The sequence below is a fragment of the Astatotilapia calliptera genome, chromosome 7, assembly GCF_900246225.1.
Source record: "Astatotilapia calliptera chromosome 7, fAstCal1.2, whole genome shotgun sequence".
NCBI classification, from domain to species: Eukaryota; Metazoa; Chordata; class Actinopteri; order Cichliformes; family Cichlidae; genus Astatotilapia; species Astatotilapia calliptera.
Genome location: NC_039308.1, coordinates 8,084,277 through 8,104,114, shown reverse-complemented (window position 1 = coordinate 8,104,114; position 19,838 = coordinate 8,084,277). Strand labels below are relative to the sequence as shown.

Below are 19,838 nucleotides of genomic sequence, written 5' to 3'. Positions count from 1 at the left end.
TCTTAATGAATAAAGGTTTCACTTAGTTTATTGCTGTCATCTGTATCTTCCTGCACAGTGTGTACTTCTTGTCCTTTCTTCTTGGAGAGACACATTTTTGCATAATGGTTTTGTCCTTACATTTTTTCCATATGTCTTGGTCTGTGTTTCTCACCACATCTTTTGCAAGTGAACATTTCTTTATCATACGTTTTGTTTTTGTTGTCATTGTTTTTGAATTTACTCCATGGCTTTCTTTTAATTAACACAGCATTCACTGTCTCATTTTCTTAATGCGCTGGTCGTTGAGCAGGCCCTGTAAAAGTCAGTACAGGTTGTCATGCTAGCTCACTGGCTTGACTTTCCAACGTCATTTCTGTTTCCCTAAACAGTTTCTCCCAGAGTTTTTTCTCATTAGTTCCAAACACTATTTGATCTCTTATCATGGAGTCTCTGAGATCACCAAAATTACAAGACTGAGCTTTAATCTTGAGGTCTGTGAGAAAAGTATCAAATGACTTGCCTTGGTGCTGTAAGTATGAGTGAAATACATATCTCTCGTATGTTTCATTTTTCTTTGGCAGACAGTGCTTGTCAAATTTCTTCATGACTTCATCAAACTTGTCTTTGCCCTCGAGGTGGGCAAACACAAAAGTATTGAAGACCTCTATTGCTTCTGCGCTGGCAGTGGTGAGCAGCATGGCTATTTTTCTTTTATCTGGTTGTCGATCCACTCCGACAGCCCCAATATACAGCTTGAACTGCTGTTTGAAAATCCTACGTTTCCAGTCAGTTTCAACTGACTTGGTGGTTTTATTGCATCCATCTTGTTGTGTTGTTTTTTACTCTTGACCCCACTCTTGGTGCCATGTAATGTTTTTATTCATCTAAGAATAAAACATCAAGAATTGTTCCTTGTGCTAGCTTCAGCTAGCTGTTTATTTCTAGACCTCCCTGTCTTTTTCTCTTGCCGTATCCATTCCTGGGTGCCCCCTGTGGGTAGCTTCTTTAAATGCAACTATCATTACACCCTCTTAGACTGCGAATTCCCATCAGTAATGGGGGACATTCAAAAATTGATGTGTACCATAAACCAATGCATACGAATCAATATTTAAGGCTTGACTCTCATCATCCTTTGTAACACAAACTTAGTGTCATCAGGACGCTGCAACACAGATTGAACTCTGTCCAGACAGACTCAGCGGCCAGGGAAGCAGAAGAACATCATATCAAGAAGGCCCCGAGTAAATGTGGTTATCCCAGCTGGACATTTGCCAAAGCTGGGAAGACACCTAAAGAATGCTCCAGGCGATCCAGGAGAGAAGGATAATTGCTGCGTGATGCCTTATGTATCACGAGCATCAAAATAGCTGACGCTTCTCTAAACAGCGTGTCACTGTGATTTTCAAACCCCAAAACATGCTGCACCAAAAAATTGTCCACCCCAAGAATCCAGTCCCCCCAGAACAAACAGAGTGACATAGTGTACGCTGTTAAGGGCCAGGAGGATTGCCATGATTTATACATCGGAGAAACCAAACAACCTCTGGCTAAGCGGATGGCACAACACAGAAGAGCTAACTCATCAGGGCAGGACCCCGCAGTCTATGGACACTTTCAGGCCAGTTGCCACTCCTTCAATAATGACAATGTAAACATCCTATACAGGGAGGATCACTGGTTTGTGCTTGGAGTCAAGGAGGCCATTTATGTGAAAAGGAAGAGACCATGTCTGAATCGGGGAGGAGGCCTAAGGGTACATCTTTCACCATCTTACAATGCTGTGCATGCAGGCATTCCCCAACTCTGTGAGTGGTACTCATGGCCATTGATCAGTTGTCATTGATCAATGGTCTTTGATCAGTGGCTGTTGATCAATGGTCATGACAGTTTGCATATTAACGATAAAGAAACTGACCTCACTGCCCAATGTTTATCGTCAATGGTGTTAGTGTCAGTCATTATGCAAATGTACTTGTAACACAGTATACTTAATCACTACAGAATGTGGAGAAAGTTAGGGTCTTTTCAGTTCAGGTGTGTGCAGTGTGTGTGTATAGTGTTATTATATATAATCTTCTGTGGGGTGAATCACCAGAGTCGGCGGGGCCTCATGAGAACCAGCCTCTCTAGCACCTGCGTTTGCTGCTCGGCCAGGTCCTGAAGCCTGTCCAGCTGGTCCCACTGGGCTGCCGCCTGCTTTCTGCGCATGATCGCCAAACAAACTTCTGGGCGAACTACTTTAGACTTGGCTTACTAGCTCAACTTTTTTTAATTATCCTGTCATTTTTTCAAGAACATGATCAAGAGTTCAAGGTGTTGATGTAGCCTCTCCAGATTCATATCTTATCAGGCACTCTCAGTGTGCAACTGAACCTTTTCCAAAGTTTGAGCTGAAAGCCCAAATGTCTCAAAAAGACTATAACTCAGTGTCACTCCAGAAGCTAAGCTAACAAGAAAACAAAGCCCATAATAGCTTGTGAGGTACTGTAATTTACTAACTAGTACCACATAATCTTACAAAGACATACAAAAGATGAACTTCAAGCAGTCGTTTTCACACACTCAGCTATATTAACAGACAATGTTTTTATTTTTAAGTGGTTGCACTTTAAAAATAAAAATATTTGTTAAATTTAATTTTGTATTTTTTCTTACAGGCTGTTGACATGGTCCTTGATGTCATTCAGCTGTTATTATGATGTTCTTGTAGCTTCAGTCACAGTGAAGCTATAAAAAGCACTAAATATGCCAGCACTCCTGGCATATTTAGTGTAAAAGACTTTGTCAGCATCAACTCTAATGATGTGTAAGTACTAGTTTTGGGGTTATTACTCAGGAAAAATAATGTATTTCACATTACTCATGAATTTCCTTAAAAGTAATTTTGAATGTAATTTAATTACTTGCTGGAGAAAGTAAGTTTTTCATGGTTTTACATAGGATGTGGCATATACTGGGCATACGCTAGCTGGAGTGACTAGCGCAAAATTTATGTTAGGTTGTCCATGGTGCTCTGCCTGTTCATAATTTCTTTGCACCTGCTCTACATATACTAGATTAACTGCTCCCTGCCGTTTCAAAACATGTATCTCTCATCCTTAAAGAAGAATTATTTGGCACTATACCTGTTAGTGAAGAATGTGTTGTTTTCACAACACTGCTTTCATAAAGTTGTCATAAAGTTTCGGATACAAACAGAATTAACTGTTTTTTTCCATGTTTTCGTCAACGGTGTTGTTTACCTTAGCACAGCTGTAGGTTTTGTTCCTATTGGTCATGCCGAAATATGTTACAGCACACCGCAGTCAAAGTTCCACCTGCAATATGCACGAGGACAGTATGCCAGTGCGCTTGCACTGCGCTTTTGACAGTACAATGAGAAACATTCTTTTCTACTGCAAGCAATAGAAAAAAATGGGTTTATAGTGCAGCGCAGCATCTGCCGCATTCTGTCTGAAATGGCCTTTACACTAGGCTACTCTTTACATTGCTTTCTCTGTACTCCCTAAAATGATCTGAAACACAATGCCCCAAACACTATGAAAAATGCCTATCCAAATGAAGACACACATATGATCTTACTTTTAGTTTTTATAAATGAACACAAAACTAACAGCACAAAGCAAAGATGAAAACCAGGTCAAAGAGACTTTAAAGCGATCATCACAGTGAGTCTACTGTAGAAACATGAACCAGTAGAAACACAGACTGTAGCCTGACTGTTGATCAGTTTGTTAGGTGTTGAAGACCAGGCTCTGGGCTGCTGGGCTAGGGTTGGCATGCACTCAGTTTTATCGTCATTCTCAAGTCTTCAATAGCTTTCTTTCTTTGCAGACTTTTTGCAAAGAGATGAAGTTCTGTTAGCAGTATAATGCTGCTGTTATTGTCCTAGAGGCATTTTCCACTTTACCATTGCACTCTTGACACTTTGTGCAATAAAAATAAAAGTTACGTCCATCTCTGTAGCGCTCCATCATTTAACCCCTTCTCCACACAAACTGAAATTGCACAGAAAAAAAAGTTTTTTTGAAATTGAAATTACATTTTTTTTTTTCATTATATTCACTTGATGTGTACATAACTGAAGAACCTTTGTAATGCACGTATCAGCATAATTTTATCTTATAACACTTTTATATTATAACACTACGGAAAATTGAATGTGATTACACCTCCAGGATTACCTGGAAATATCCTTAGTTTGATTTATGCAACTATCACTTGACACACACCGTGTACTTAGAAAACATATTTTTTGTCTGATATTATAACTCGACCTGCATTTTTTTTTTTTTTTTGTCCCGTTTGGATCTTTAGCCATCAGAATTGTTGTCATGAGGCCAAGAAAGATGCCAAGCGGATTTATTTTACCAAGTGGATCATCATGGCCTTGCCATATTGGTCCATTTGATTGACCTTTATTATAATTATGTATTTATTTTATTTTATTTTTGATTGCTACAAACGGGACAGACATTACTGGGGGATAGGACAGGAAGAAAGAATGAAAGAAAGAGAGGGAGAGAAAGAAAAACAGAGGGGAGAAGAGACGGTGAGAAAGGGGGGAAGAAAGAAAGAAAAACAAACAAAACACCTGGATCACCTGTATGGAGGAAAAAAACCAGAAGAGAAAACAAACAAAAAAGAGCAACATAATAAAAGCAGCACCATCACAATAAACTAGCTAGCAGTAGATAACAGTAGATACTAAATATTAAACGCTATTGTGCAGCACGCAAGATAGACAGCTCACAATGTGCTTTGAGGCAGCAGCCAAGAAAGGTGTAGTCCGCGTCTGTGAACACCCGTGTGTACACCTGTGTGCATACCTGTGTGGATCAGCATGCTTGTATTCCAAAGGTTTCTCCATGTAACGATCTGCTAGGGAGTGTGGGGAGCCATAGCCCCGTCCACCAGGGCATGACATATAGACACAGACGAACAGGCGCACGCGGACACAAACGTGCATTCCCACCCCCATATACACAACCAAATACTTGGCACTCACCCAACGTGTAGACAGACACAAATAGACACTGCACACACAGTCGCACTCCCCAAACATACTCTATATCCCAGGTCCAGGTACCCCCGCCCCCAGAGGGGCAAGCTGCACCTAGACCCTGGAGATGTAACCCTTCTCTCTGGGGTGGAGGCAAGCGGACCACCTCCTTATCTGCAGTAGCAGGGAGGCCCCGCATCCCAGACCCCAATCTGACGACCAGCACCTCCTCCCAGCCCCCCAGCCCTGACGGCTAACAGAACCGAGGTGAGTGAAGACCCCAAACATCCCTCCGCCCGCTCATATGTAGTGTTGCTGTGTGCTGTTCTAAAGTGCATTTAAAACTCAGGAGAGCATGGTTCCTGCTTCCTATCAGAGAGCGCATGGCTCCTCCCGAAAACCCCCAGTGTCTATATGCATTTAAAATTGAGGGTAGGGCACCAGCGCCAGAGGTGGGTTGGAATACACCGACCATCCTCTGGATGCTGTAAAACGTGCCCACCCCCAAGGCCCTATATGTATGTGTTATGTGAGAGTGTGAGTAATGTGGATGTCTAGGTTGCAGAATAAAATTGAGGCACAGGCGGCCAGAAGGGGACAGAGGGGGAGTGCCTCCTCTGCACCCTGGTGACATACCTGCACCCCAAGCCCTGCGTGTGTGGGTGGTTGTGGTAGAGTGGGAATAGGGAGGCAGCTGAGGATGGGGAGGGAAGAAAGGGAAGGGCAAGCGGCCCCTCCCTGGGGCCAGCTCCCCCGCTGACCCCCAGTAGGCACCCCCACACTCTGGAACCCACCAGGGCAAGGGGGCCCCGCAGCAGCAGCACTGCCCAGCCCCACAGAGTCCGGGGCAGCCCACCCGACTCCACCCCAGAGAAAACTGCACCCACCACATCATCCAATCATCTCCCAAACTACACAAGACAATAGACACCCAGGTTGAGTTCATTCTCTACCTCTCCTATATCTCTCCCCCACATGCAGAGTGAGCTCCTGTAGAGAGGAGACCACCTGCATACATATAGGATCTTGGGGGTGGGCACGCTACACGGACTCCAAAAGACCATCAGGGTGTACACCTCACCTCTGGCGTTGTTGCCCACCTCTCAATTTTAAATACACGTAGACACTGAGGGGTATCAGGAGGGGCTGTGCTGCTGCTGCTCTCTGGCAGGTAGCTCCACGCCCTCCTGGGTTTTAAATGCACCTTAGAACACACATGCATAAACACTACATATGAGTGGGCGGAGGGAGGTTTTGGAGTCTTCTCTCACCCCCATTCTCTGCGACCTGCTGGAGCGGGGGGCCGGGAGGAGGAGTTGGCCATCCGACTGGGGTCTGGAATGTGGGGCCTCCCTGCTGCTGCGGAGTCGGGGCGGTCTGCTTCTCCCCACCGCAGGGAAAAGGGTAACACCTTCGGTCACTCTGGCGCAGCTGGCTGCCGGCGGAGCTCTGGCTTCTGCTCCGCGGCTGCTGAGTGAGCCCTCATCTGGGACTCTCCTCAGCTCTTTCTGGGACAGTGGCGCAGCTGCCCCTCTGTTGGTCTTCCTTGGTCTCTTGTATTCTGGGGGCCTCTGGATGTCTGGAGTTTTGATCTCTTCCATACCTGCTTCATGCCCTGGTGGACGGGACTGTGGCTCCCCACACCCTCTAGCAGATCATTACATGAAGGAACCTTTTAAAAACAAGCGCGTCCATGCTCACAAGTGTACACACGGGTGCTCACACACACAAACTACACCCTTTTTGGCTCCTACCTCAAAGCACACTGCGCTGTCGATCTTACGTGCTGCACAATAATGTTTAATATTTATTATTTACTGTTATATTCCCATAGATCATTGTGATGTTGTGTATTGTATTGCTCTCGTTTTCTTCTGCTTGCTTTCTTTTTTCTTTCTCAACAGGTGATCCAGGTGATTGATATATGTATTTTTTTTTTGTCTGCTTATTTAGTTGGTTTTTGTTTTTTTGCCCTTTATCTCCATCCCTCTTCTTCGCTGTTTTTCCCCCTCTTCCTTTCTCCCTTTTCTTTTCCTCATTCAAGTCTGTCCCCGTATCTAGCAAGTGAAAAAAATAAATAAATAAATAAATAAACAATAAAAGGTGACTCAAATGGACCATTACGGCAAGGCTGGGATGGTCAATTTGGTAAAGTAAATCCGTTGGGCATCTTTCTTCGCCTTTAGACAACAATTCTGATGGCAAAAGAGCCAAACGGGACAGGCAAAAAAAAAAAAAAGAAGCTAAACAGAGAAAAATGACTGTGTCATATACATGATGAATAAACTTATATGAAGCTGAGACCTCTCTGCATTAAATCATACTTGTTATTAATCCGTGGCTCTCTTCCACAGCATGTCTTTTGTGTTGCCTTCATTCTCTCACCTCTGCTGGAGGTTTCTTCCTGTTAAAAGGGAGTTTTTCTTTCCCACTCTCACCAAAGTGCTGCTCATTAGGGGGTCATATGATTGTTGGGTTTTTCTCTGTATGTGTTATTGTAGGGTCTACCTTACAATATAAAGTGCCTTGAGGTAACTGTTGTTGTGATTTGGCACTGTGTAAATAAAACTGAATTGAATATGGTGAACATATTGATCAACATTGGCAACATTAACCAAAAAAACATTTTTATTTATTTACAGTGGCTTTGTGCCTACTAGATAAATCTAAAGAATAAATTGAAACTGTAAAGCTTGAGGCTGTAGAACAAAATATTACAGAGCTAGAGAGAGAGCCTGTTTCAGATAAAGGTCGATCTGAATCTAGTATTTTTCATGTAAATATATACTGATAAAGCCATAGAATACACCTAGGATGTGCATGACCTGTTCTAATATTGTTCTAAACATTTAAAAAAAATCCCGTACCCTGAGAGAACCCACCCAAACATGGGGAGAACATGCAAACTCCACAAAGAAAGATCCTGGCCTGCTGGTGGAATTGAACTCAGGACCTTCTTGCTGTGAGGCAACAGTGGGAACCGTGTTGCCTCTCAGTTAAAAATTAACAACATTACATTTAAAACAGAAAGTACTCACTGTAACACTGAGCTAAACACTCCCATCTTCAGTCTAGACAGGAAAGCACAAACATTTGTTGTTGTGATGGCCATAATGGATCAGGCTACTCAAAGACTCAAAATCAATAAAACTGTCTCTTGAAATAGATGCAGCTATCCTGATCACTCTGAGCTATAGTCAGTGTTCTCATTTTCAACTAAACTTTTGTCAAGGACCAGCAAGAGGTCCTTTTCATCTGATCATTGTGATCGAGAGGTCACCCAGGTATCACTGTACCCTGGCGAGCTCCCAAAACAACTTATGCTACAGCTATAGCCTTTGAAACATCAAAGCTTTCCCAGACAAAAGGCACACGCATGCTGCCTCATGACCTTTCATGCTATTGCACATGTGACCTTTCACAGCAGATACATTCGAGCCAGTTAATCAGTTGTAAGGAAAAATGATTGCTAACCACCAGGTTAAGAGTCAGTTTACCACTTTTGCTGCAAGTAACAACAGTATAGGTGGTGTTAGGTAGGGTTAGGTAGTTAATTATTAATATTAACAATAAAATTACTAATATCAATATCCATGAAACTTTAAGTTTACTAATATAACAGATCTGAGCTTTTATTTGATGGACATCCTAGCTCTTATCTCCTTCATAATAGTCAAAGGAGCTTGCAAAGAAAAGCTGAAGAAGAACTGAAGAAGCTTCTCGGATGAGAGGTGAAATGTCTTCAAGCAACTTAAAGAAGTCCAGACGCTTTTCTTTGCAAGCTCCTTTGACTACGATGACCTGCATGACTGAGAACCTTCACAGACTCCTTCATAATACATTGGACATAATGCTAATATGAAAAAACACATTTAACTCTAAGAGAATGACTAGGATACTGTTATTTATGAGTGTACTTGTCATGGTCCTTCAGTCCTCCTGTGCATCTCTGTCATTTCTCTTTTCCTTTCTTCATTTTGGTTTTCTCTCTCTCTCCCTCTCATCATGAATGTGTGGTGTGTTTGTGTCTAACCATGCCTTATTTTGCAGGGGAGGGATCCTTCTGGGATCTCTGCCGTCCTCCAGCGTACACCTAACGCAATCAAGCCCACTTGTTTGTCATCGGCTAATCAGCTGGCTTCTACTTATACTGACAGCAAACCTTCAGTTTTCGCCTGAGCGTAAAACAATCCTCAGATGAAGAGATGAATTGATGTTTTTCTGGTGCTGTAACACCAGCTGGAAAACAAGCTGATCGTCAAGGGTGAAAAATGTGAGTTTCACATTGACTCAGTTTCCTACCTAGGCTACATTGTAGAGAAGGGGTTGATCAGAGCTGACCCAGTGAAGATCAAGGTGGCAGAAAAGGCCCTTTCTCCTTTCGAGGATCTCATCATTTCTGCACCCATCCTCATCCAGCTCGTTACCACCCAACAGTTAATCATGGAAGTAGACGCTTCTGATTTCGCGGTTTGAAGACATCTTATTCCTCTGCAAAGAAGGCAAAATGCACCCTTGTGCCTTTTCTCTTATTACGTAATACAACTATGATGTGGTGAGCAGAAGTGCTGGCAGTCAAGATGGACTTAGAGGAGTGATGCTGCTGGCTTGAGCTGAGTGGATCCATTAATTAATTTGGACTGACCACAAAAACCTTGCATACCTGAAGCGGCCAAGTGACTGAATTCAAGACGAGCCAGGTGGGCCCTCTTCTTTGCTTGTTTGAATTTTGTAAACACTTACCAACCTGGCTCCTGGAATGTCAAACCAGATGCCTTATCCTGACAATTTTCAACTGCTGACACTACTGTGGAGGAGATTACCATTCTGCCACCGTCCTGCATCATTGGTTCTGTCCTGAGAAATCGAGTCATTGGTCCGAAATGCCCAGCGGGACGAAACCTACCCAGGTAACAGTCCTGAGTCATCCACTTGAGACATACGGTGGTTATGAACAAAATTATGCTCAGACTTCAGTTGCAAACATCCTAATAAGCCCAGTGAGCGCCAGGAGGCTCCTTCTTGGATCTGTCCTCCTCCAGCGCACACGTGAAACAATCAAGCCAACCTTTTCATGATCTGTTAATCATCTGACTTCTATTTATAGTGAGAGCAAACCTTCAGTCTTCAACTGAGCATTGAACAAACTGTGGTAGTGAAACTTCTTCTGATCTGTAAGTCTGCTTCCCTGTTGTTTCTCTGATTACTTGCCTGTCTTCTAGTCTGCACAGAAGCCCCAGCATGTATCTCTGGAGGAGAGGAAATTGTGTGCAAGAGATTTATGGAGAAGAGACTGTTCCTGCGCCAAGAGTGATCAGACACATTGGATTTTCACGATCAGACAAACTTGCTTTGTTGACCTTTGTGTAAATAGAGATTGTGGATCTTCCCTTGATCACTGTAAACATACTCACTGAATCTGATCTTCTAAGTCTTGCGTTCAAGTCTGGCCTGCACATTGGTTATGACAATACTAATCCCTCTTTTAATTTAAAAGAAAACTAGAAACCCTTCAGTGTTGGGTAAACTATTCTAATGATGTGATGAGCACACTCATGCCATTCATTTGATTATGTTTATATTATTTGCACAGAGAGCTAAAGAAATTGACTTGGATTCATCAACCATAAGAACATAAAAGGTGATGGCGGGTCAGTTGGTGTTTTGAATGCACAGTCATAGGTGCGGCCAGGTATAATATTGATTCCAAAGTATTTTAGCACAATTTACTTTATTTCTTGAGAGGACACCACCCACTCTGATTTCATTAGTGGTAAATATTGGTAAACTAGGAGATATTAGTAAAGCCAGAATCAAATACCAGCTATTGTCTTTAACTAACTTGTGAATGTGTGAAGAGCAGAGATTCTGGCAGGAACTTTGCCATCCCAGCCATGGCGGCAATCCCACCTTACTAGGTTTAAAGTGTTTAATCTGCTGAGTGGTTATTTTCTTGCCCCAGCAATGTCCTCTAACCTTTTCTGCTCAGTGTTCAGAGGGTAATGCACTGCTGCTCAGTTGCTGTTACTATTTGTTGTTGCTTTTCTAAAGATAGTATTGATACTGCAGTTCCAGCAGTTTTGGTGGAAAGCAAGCAGGGTAATTATTTCTTGCATTTTGACTGAAGGTGCTGATCACTGAAATGTGCTGCTCTAGTTGCTTGGAGTGGGATAAAAATTTGCAAACGCATTTGATAACGATTTAAATGAAATGTAAAGGTCTTAAAATAAGACCTTATTTCGATTAAATCAGTGAGTTTTAGTCTGTGCAGTGAGTAAGAAGTCTCTTGGCTGACAATCTCTTCAGACAGCTCAAGACAGCCCCATCAAATAATAGCTGTCAAATAGTAAATGTCACAGCACATTTCCCTCAAACAAACCTCAAAAAATGCTACAAGTCTGCCAGCCATCATCATGTTTACTGGGTAACAACAGTAACACAACCTGTGCTTTAATGGTCAGGTCTGGTTTTTGTTATTTGCCCAGTGACCGAATGAAATGAATTAAGTTGCAGAGTAGCTATGGAAGCTGTCGGCACATTACTTGAGAATATGACAGGAAATTAATTATATTATATCTTCAGCAGACTTTGAGTTTTAAACCAAACTCAAGGATACATGTTGAGCTTCTCATGATTCTGTTTAGGAGCGTTTCCATTTGCTCTGTCTGTAAAGGACAGTGTTGGGAAGGTTACTCTTAAAGTGTATCCCACTACAGATTACAGAATACATGCCCCAAAATGTATTTTGTAACGTATTTCGTTACGTTAGTCAATGAGAGTAACGTATTCTGAATACTTTGGATTACTTATATTATCATACTTTTTATAACTACATGAATGTACTATTGCTGTGTGATTTATTACTTTTACTGAAGGTTATTCGCCATACCAATACCAACTAGATTTTTTAATCTTAATATAAAATGAGTAACAGTAGGGTGGACATTAGGTAAGGCTGCACTTTTAGCAGCGATCTTGTATACAAAACTATTCCGCGGGTATATGAAACAGGTCTGCGGCTCAGAACCGTAAAGACATAACCGTAAAGTGACCTCTGGCTAAAACATCAGGTTCTGTGTCGGGCTTGTAGCAGAAAACTAGCTTTACTTTGTTCTCTGGGTCAACTTTGCTAGCTAGAGACAGAGAGAGGTGAGAGACAGAGAGAGGCATTGAAAGGCTGCTCCAACTGAACTTATTGTTTCGGAGGAAAACACAAACACAGTGTACAGTCGAGTCTTAATAGCTTACTTACAACTGGGCTTGTCAGGCACTCTTTTTGGTTGCAGAGGTTATTATTATATTTACATGCTTCCAGCTCCTGTTTCTTCTCGGTGACAACTCGTACTTTGTGACTCCCTCCTTTTTTCTCCCTCCCTCGCTTACAGACACATAACGGGAATGGCAGTCCATTCTCCCTGCAGCACGGACTACACTGCCCATGAGGCTACATTCTTTAGGGCTATGCCTGTAACACTCTGCCTATTGCCTTCATATCAATAAATTTTTTTGAATAATTTTTTAAAAATATTTCTTCACGTCATTAAGTAGAGGTGACATGGGCCGCGAGATTGAGACACATACATTAGAGCCTCTTAATGCGTGTTTTGTTTGGGTTTCCACCAAAAATAGAGAGAGCATAGCCTAATGGAACAGGAAAATACCACTGTGTAATCCATTCATTTCAACAAAGTAACTGTATTCTGAATACCACCTTTTTAAACGGTAACTGTAACGGAATACAGTTACTCATATTTTGTATTTTAAATACGTAACGGCGGTACATGTATTTCGTTATTCCCCAACACTGGTAAAGGAACATGTCTTTCTCATTAGAAATCATTGCTTACATAGTTCAAAGTCAGATGATGCCACTCTTCCCAGAAAGAGGGTAACTGGAATGAGTAGAACAACAAAATAAAGGTTTGAAGCATTCACTGGAGGACAGTTAAGGACAAAGCAACAGTCATCCATGGCCCAAACACTTCCTAGAAAAGTCTATCCACACTATAAAGCTAACTTAACAACACATGGTGTTCAGGTAACAAATTGCTTTACTGATATTTTACCACAATTCTGTTTTCTGCTTTTATTTTCTTTTAATCATATCATAAATGTGATTTAGAAACACACTCTCACAGACCATTATAGTGCATTTCCATTGTGATTGTATGGCAGCTCTTATTTTGCCATGCAGCCCAGTCACACCAAAAAGATCTGTTGTTAGGCTTGTTTCCTTTATTTGTCTCAGTGTGGTATTTAATCTGTTTTTCATCTCAAGCTGTGAAGACAAGTCAGACAGAAGGTACACAGTCTCTTCACTCAAAATATACATCCAGTAATTCTTACTTTCCCCACTTAGAGACTCATTTATTCTATGCTGTAACATTTCCCATTGATTCTAGTGTGTTGTTTCATATTTTGCAGGGTCAAGCGCATATCAAAGATGTTCTATGAATTCATGCCTTCTTTTTTAAGGTCTTTGTTTGAAGAACAAACCAAATGGAGTGTTCACGTTTGTTTAAGAAGGAAAGAAGGGCTGGACTTAACTTTTTTGAAGGTGTTTCTCCTTTCATTCAATAGGTTTCTGAAGAAGTATACTGTAAAATCTAATTAGTTCCCAGAACTCAAAAAAACGAAGGAAACTCATTGCCTCAAAAAAATTGAGTAAAGCTTAGCTAAAAATGACTAAATTAGGACAACTTATTTATTTTGAGTACTCTGTACAAGCCCATTTGCTCCCAGAACTCAAAAAAATTGGATCAAGTTTACTTAAGATGACCAAGTTAGGGCAACTTATTAATTTCGAGTACACCGTACAACCTCATTAGTTCCTAGAACTCAAAAAAACTAAGGAAACTCGTTGCCTCAAAAAAGCAAAGTAAGTAAGTAAAGCTTACTTAAGATGACTGTTAGGACAACTTGTTCATTGCAAGTCTGCAGTATTAAGAATAACTTGATATTTCTGACTGTACAATACTAATTGTTTACCTACTGACAAACATTTCAAGTTCAACTAAATGAAAAAACAATTTGTGGTACCATGAATGAAAGAAATCTCCATCCCGGGTTTCTCCGTGGATCGGGTTTCCTCCGAGGGGTGGGCACCTATAAGCAGAGTTTTGTCTTTACCCTATAAGATTCAAAATTATTCAAAGTAACACTCAGGTATGCCGTTCAGCAGGTTAGTTACAGCGCCGGGAGTAGCTTGGGAGAACAAGGAAACACAGACTGCTTCAGGTTGCTTTCCCAAAATCAACTCAAAGGTTTATTCATCATACAACAGTTTATATAGAGGAAAAAGGTTCGTGTGTCAGCAGATTCTCAGTTCAAACCGGTACAGACCAAATAAGGAAGCGTCTTCCTGCCCTCTGAGCAAAGAAGTATCCTTTGTGTAGTTTATCAGTTCAGCTACAATTTATGATTATCCCAGCAAAATACACTCCTAGACATAGAATACAGAGTTCTTTCATTAGTGAATTCTGAAACAAACCACCTGGCCTTTAACAAGCTCTTTTCTAGGAGATAAAGACGGGAGGATGGGAATAAGGAAGTGATCTCTGTGGTATTTTCGACCTTGGTACCAGCCTGTGATTCTTACACATTAATTCTTGGGTCACAGAGAAAGAGAAAAACAACTAGTAAATGGGCCTTATTGAGTAACAGTTTTCCTGTATAATATCACTATAAAACAATATCCTGTAAATGCTACCATGGTATCAAAATATCACAACAATGAATATGATAAAAAATAATTAACAACACTTTTTGTAATGATGTTAAAATCAGCCCAACTTTTATTTTCAAATGCAAAAAAGTATAACAGCCAACATACTGGACACTGTTCTCTTGAACAACAAACAAACTCGCGAGTTGAGAGCGAAGAGAGGTGAAACCATCTCATTTGTGCCTTCATATTGTATGAAGTATGAAGGATCAGACTGAACTGTTGTGTTGTTCAATCATTTGTCAGACTGTGTTGTTCAGTTCAGTCATCTTATGATTTTAATATATTACCACTAAATTTATTAACTGATCATTGGTTGGTATAGCACCACTCTATTAAAAAGCTAATTCTCCAGGCTGCAGGACAACAGGTTAACTGGTGTCTGTCAGCAGTGGATGAACTCAGAATTTTGTAGCCAGTGTCAAGTTTTCCAGTTTTAACAGTAATGAGAGATGTGGGCATGTTTGTGAGTGTAAGCTGGTCTTCATTGTGTGTGTGTGTGTGTGTGTGTGTTAGTAGGCGGGTAATGCATTCTGTTTTATTTTCATCTTTTTTCACTTTTGTTGCGATGCTTAGGTACCTTTCTCAACCTCCGCTTCAAGTCAGTCGGCCTCAGGTTTTCGTTTTTCCTTAACCCGATTTTCATGCGTCCCCACACTAAAAACAGTTTCATTGATCCTCCATGTTCTCTTCTCCCTCCTTGTTATATTGTTCCTCCTTCCCACCACTGCTGTCTGTCTCTCCCACATCCTGCAGCAGTTCATAGTTGTGTGCATTATCAGCAGTCATATGGGCAGTTTTTCTTCAACTTTGTCTTGTTTTTCTCAGTTCCTTCCATTGAAACTTTTACTCCATGTGTGGCAAATCTAAAATTCCAGCTCCATTCACACACAGTGATATTGCGGGTGAACCTTCCAATTCCCATCTTGTGATTGGGAGAGCATGTCACCATCCATGATGGTGTTTGTATATGCTGCTGGTCTCCCAACCCTTTATTGACTAAGTATCATACAGGCCGCCTGGACCTATTTGGTAATTTTGTCTGTAAAAGGGCCAGAAATTAAGTGAATGTTTTTGCCTGTTTTTTTCAGAATAACCTCAGCTTTCAATATCATTTTACATTATTGTATTGTTAATACAATGGAACAATAGTCTAAAGTAAAAAAAACAAACAAAAAATTGACTTGTAGTTAAGATTTATAGTTAAGTGGAAGCTGATATTCAACATGAACAAAATGTAACACAACATCAACTTGCTCTGGAACTGTATTTTGTCATTAGAGAGAGGTTAGTTGTCCTTGAAGCTTGTTTTTCAGGATAAGACGTACATGGAGGTGAAGCTGTGAAATATTCTGTCAGGGTAGGTGTGGAAAACAGCACGGCTCCTTTTGGAGAAGGCAGTGGATTTATTTACAGTGTGGTAAAGGTGCAACAGTTCAACATATATGTATATAAAGTGATGGGTGCCCAGGTGTGGTCTCCTCCTTCTCCTCTTAGCAGTGCTCGTGACCGTGAAGTGAAAACACACGTAGTGACTCCTTCCAAAACAGTAATCCCAAGTGGCTGTCCAGCTCCTGTGATCTCTCTCCGTTTCCCTGCTAGTGGCAAACACACGCAGAGTAATTAAACAATCCTCAGCTCAACGTAAACTGCCACAAAAAAACGTCTGCGCTGCTCTACCGTGCTTCACACAATGATCCAGTGCTGACTGAAGCTTGATCGCCCTGTTAAGAAGGCAGCGCTGGAGATTGCGGATAATTGGCTACAGCTGGCCGGCTCCGATCTGCAACAGGTGCGGCCAGCCTCAGTGTGGGAACACTCTCGGGAATGCTCGTCACCGCTCGGAGGTAAACAATCCCTTTACGAGAGAGAGAGTGGAAGAGAGGGGGAGGGAGCAACACGCACACAATAACACACGGGCAGGCAGCCTGGCGAGGGCTGTCGGACCATGACAGTACCCTCCCTTTAACGGGAGCCTCCCGGCGACTGACCAAACTTGTCTGGGTGCTTCCTGCGGAATTCTCTCACCATATTGTCATCAAGAATAGCGGATCGCGGCACCCAGCAACGCTCTTCCAGACCATACCCCTCCCAGTCCACCAAATATTGGAAGTCCCTACCGCGTCGCCTAGGGTCCATAATCAGTGTTATGGAATATGCAGGTGCGCCGTCAATAATCCGGGCAGGTGGTGGGGACCCAGCAGGTGGGCACAACGGGCTGGTCTGGACTGGTTTCACCTGAGAAACACGAAACACATTATGAATCCGCATATTGCGGGGCAGAGACAACTTCAACATCACTGGATTGAGGACCGAATGAACAGGGAAAGGCCCAATGAAGTGGGGGCCCAGCTTTTTGGACTCAGTCCGAAGGGGAATGTACCTGGTTGAGAGCCATACCTTCTGGCCAACCCGGTAAGCGGGCGCTGGGGTGCGGCGACGGTCTGCCAAGCTCTTGTTCCGTTCCGCCGTCCTAAGCAAGGCCGCCCTAGTTGCCTTCCAGGCGCGCCGACATCGACGAATATGATGTTGGACAGATGGTATGGCAAGCTCACCCTCCATGATGGACAGGAGCGGAGGTAGGTAACCTAGGGAGGCTTCAAAAGGTGACACACCCGTTGCAGTCGACGTACTGGCGTTGTGGGCATATTCAATCCAGGCCAACTGCTCGCTCCAAGTGGACTGGTTAGATGAGACGACACAGGCATGGCCTCCAGTTCTTGATTCGCCCTCTCTGCTTGGCCATTCGTCTGATGATGAAAGCCAGAAGACAAACTGACCCGGGCCCCCAGTACAGCACAAAACTCCTTCCATACCCAGGAAGTGAACTGGGGCCCTCGGTCCGACACAATGTCCTGGGGAATGCCATGTAAACGGAAAACATGCTGGGCGAGGAGTTTAGTAGTTTCCAAGGCAGATGGGAGTTTAGCCAGGGCCACAAAATGGGCTGCCTTGGAAAAGCAGTCAACAATGGTAAGTATAACAGTATTACCTGAAGATGGTGGAAACCCGGTGACAAAGTCCACCGGTAGAGACCATGGACGGCTGGCGACAGCAACTGGCCGTAACTGACCCGAGAGTGGAGAGCTATGAACTTTGTTCTGAGCGCAGATGGTACACGCAGTGACATACTCTTGGACGTCTTTCACCAGAGCAGGCCACCAGAACAAGCATCGTAAGAACTTGATGGTACGGTTCTTATCTGGGTGGCAGGAGAACTTAGCTGTGTGTACCCAATGAGTGACCTTGCCACGGACAGCTGTGGGAACATACTGTCGGCCCACTGGGCCCGAACTGGGACCAGGTTCCAGTTTCCTCCCTGATCAACTTCTCAATCTCCTACGTCACCGCACCCACCACACAGCTGGCCGGGATGATAGTCCTCACCTCCTCCTCCTCCCCCTCCCCAATGGGAGCAAACTGGCGCGAGAGGGCATCTGGCTTGGTGTTACGCGACCCTGGCCTGTAAGTGATGACAAGATCAAAACGAGTAAAAAACAAGGCCCACCTGGCTTGCTGGGCGTTGAGGCGTTTGGCTGTCTGCAGGTACGACAGATTCTTATTGTCCGTCCAGACCAGCACCGGATGCACACTCCCCTCCAGCCAGTGGCGCCATTCTTCCAAGGCCAACATGTAAAGGAATATGCAGGGAAACAAGCGGGACCCCCAATCTCCTGGCTAAAGTCTCATCCATAAAGCTTTGTTCCGCGCCTAAATCCACTAGTGCATTGCAGGAATGAGTTATGGACTGAAAGATAAGTTTGGCGGGGCAGCTGAGGTGGGGTAACACATCTCCCGTCGCACCCATCAGTAACCCCACCGCTACTGACGGGCCAAGTCATACAGTTTTATTAGTATTATTTATTCAGCCTGGCAGTTTCTTCTTTCTTTCCAGACATAGTAAACCTCTAAATATAAACGTGAACATTAACATGAACCCGAGAAAACCAAGACTTGAGAAAACATTGATTCCAGGAACATGATGCGAGGAAGACAGACGACCCGACAATGAATAAAGGGAGAAAGAGGACTTAAATATACAGAAGGGTAATGAGGGAAGTAGAAACACATGGGGAACACAGCTGACACAAATGAACATGATGCCGCTCAGGAAGCAAAACTAATCACACTGAACATTGAACACAAGACTGTCAAAATAAAACAGGAAACGTTGAGGGACGTAAGATGGGACACGCAAGCTTGACAGAAGGGTCGAGGGAAAGCAGATATGAGAGACAGAGAGAGGGAGCAAGGGAGAACGAGAGGGAGGAAGCACGAGAGAGAGAAAGAGGAGGAAGCATGAGAGAGAGATTTACAAAAAGACAATAAACTTAAAGCTGGTTCAAATGACACAGAACCATGGCACAATAAACAAAAGTGTTTCTTCCCATGTTTAAAAATTAATTATTAGCTACATTTTTGTGACAGATATAGTAGATAAATCTTTAATATATTTTTTTTATATTTATTGAATGGTAAACTAAAAAGTACCTTGAAACAATTCTTTCAGCCATTATTGTTCATGTGTGAGTGTGTGGCCCCTAAAGTTAATGATAGCTGAGAGAGAATTACTGAAGTTTTGTTTCATGAAATGCACTCTGTTTTATGAAATGCACTCTCTTCATAAACAACTCAGCAGATCAAGTTGATGCCAAAGAGCTCAATTTTGGTTTCGTCTGACCACAGCACAGAATCATTTAGATATTCACTGGCAAACTTGAGATGGGCCTGTACATAGGGATGGGTATCGTTTAGGTTTTATCCGATACCGGTGCCAAACCGGTACTTTTGAAACGGTGCCGGTGCTTAAACGGTGCTCAAACCGGTGCTTAAAGAATGGAGAACACAAAATTGGTCCAAAAACCTCTCATGTTCAGCTGTTTTTTTGTAAAAGGAAAACAATGTTAGCCTTTTCTGCAGCTATGGGGCATATATGGTATCACTCTTGGCTGGAAGCAGTGCTTAAACAATGGAAAAAACACAAACTTTGTCCAAAAACCTCTCATGTTTAACTGTTTTCCACTTTTTCTTTGGTCATTTTAGCCTTTTTGGCCAGGGTGAAGGGAGTATCTGCCATCAAACAAGAAGACAGCCGCATGTAGCTACGACGGTGTTTGCTAGTTCACC

At 42.7% G+C, this 19,838-nt stretch overlaps 2 protein-coding genes across 5 annotated transcripts in view; one reads left to right on the top strand and one right to left on the bottom strand.

Annotated features, from left to right (window-relative positions):
* sez6l (seizure related 6 homolog (mouse)-like) overlaps window positions 1–19,838 on the top strand; it is a 101,689-nt gene that overhangs the window by 19,967 nt on the left and 61,884 nt on the right. The gene's annotated exons all lie outside the window — the stretch shown is intronic.
* Window positions 16,456–19,470, bottom strand: LOC113025267 (uncharacterized). The gene is made up of 2 exons (XM_026172830.1): window positions 17,112–19,470; window positions 16,456–16,949 (listed from the first exon to the last, which is right to left on the bottom strand). Exons 1-2 carry the CDS (start codon window positions 17,523–17,525, stop codon window positions 16,677–16,679), a joined length of 687 nt encoding a protein of 228 aa, XP_026028615.1. The 5' UTR covers window positions 17,526–19,470; the 3' UTR covers window positions 16,456–16,676.

Coding starts and splice junctions, on each gene's coding strand:
- LOC113025267 (XM_026172830.1), bottom strand. CDS start 17,525: ATGGAAGGAGTTTTGTGCTGTACTGGGGGCCCGGGTCAGTTTGTCTTC. Junction 16,950..17,111: donor CTTACCGGGTTGGCCAGAAG/GTATGGCTCTCA, acceptor CGTGTTTCTCAG/GTGAAACCAGTCCAGACCAG.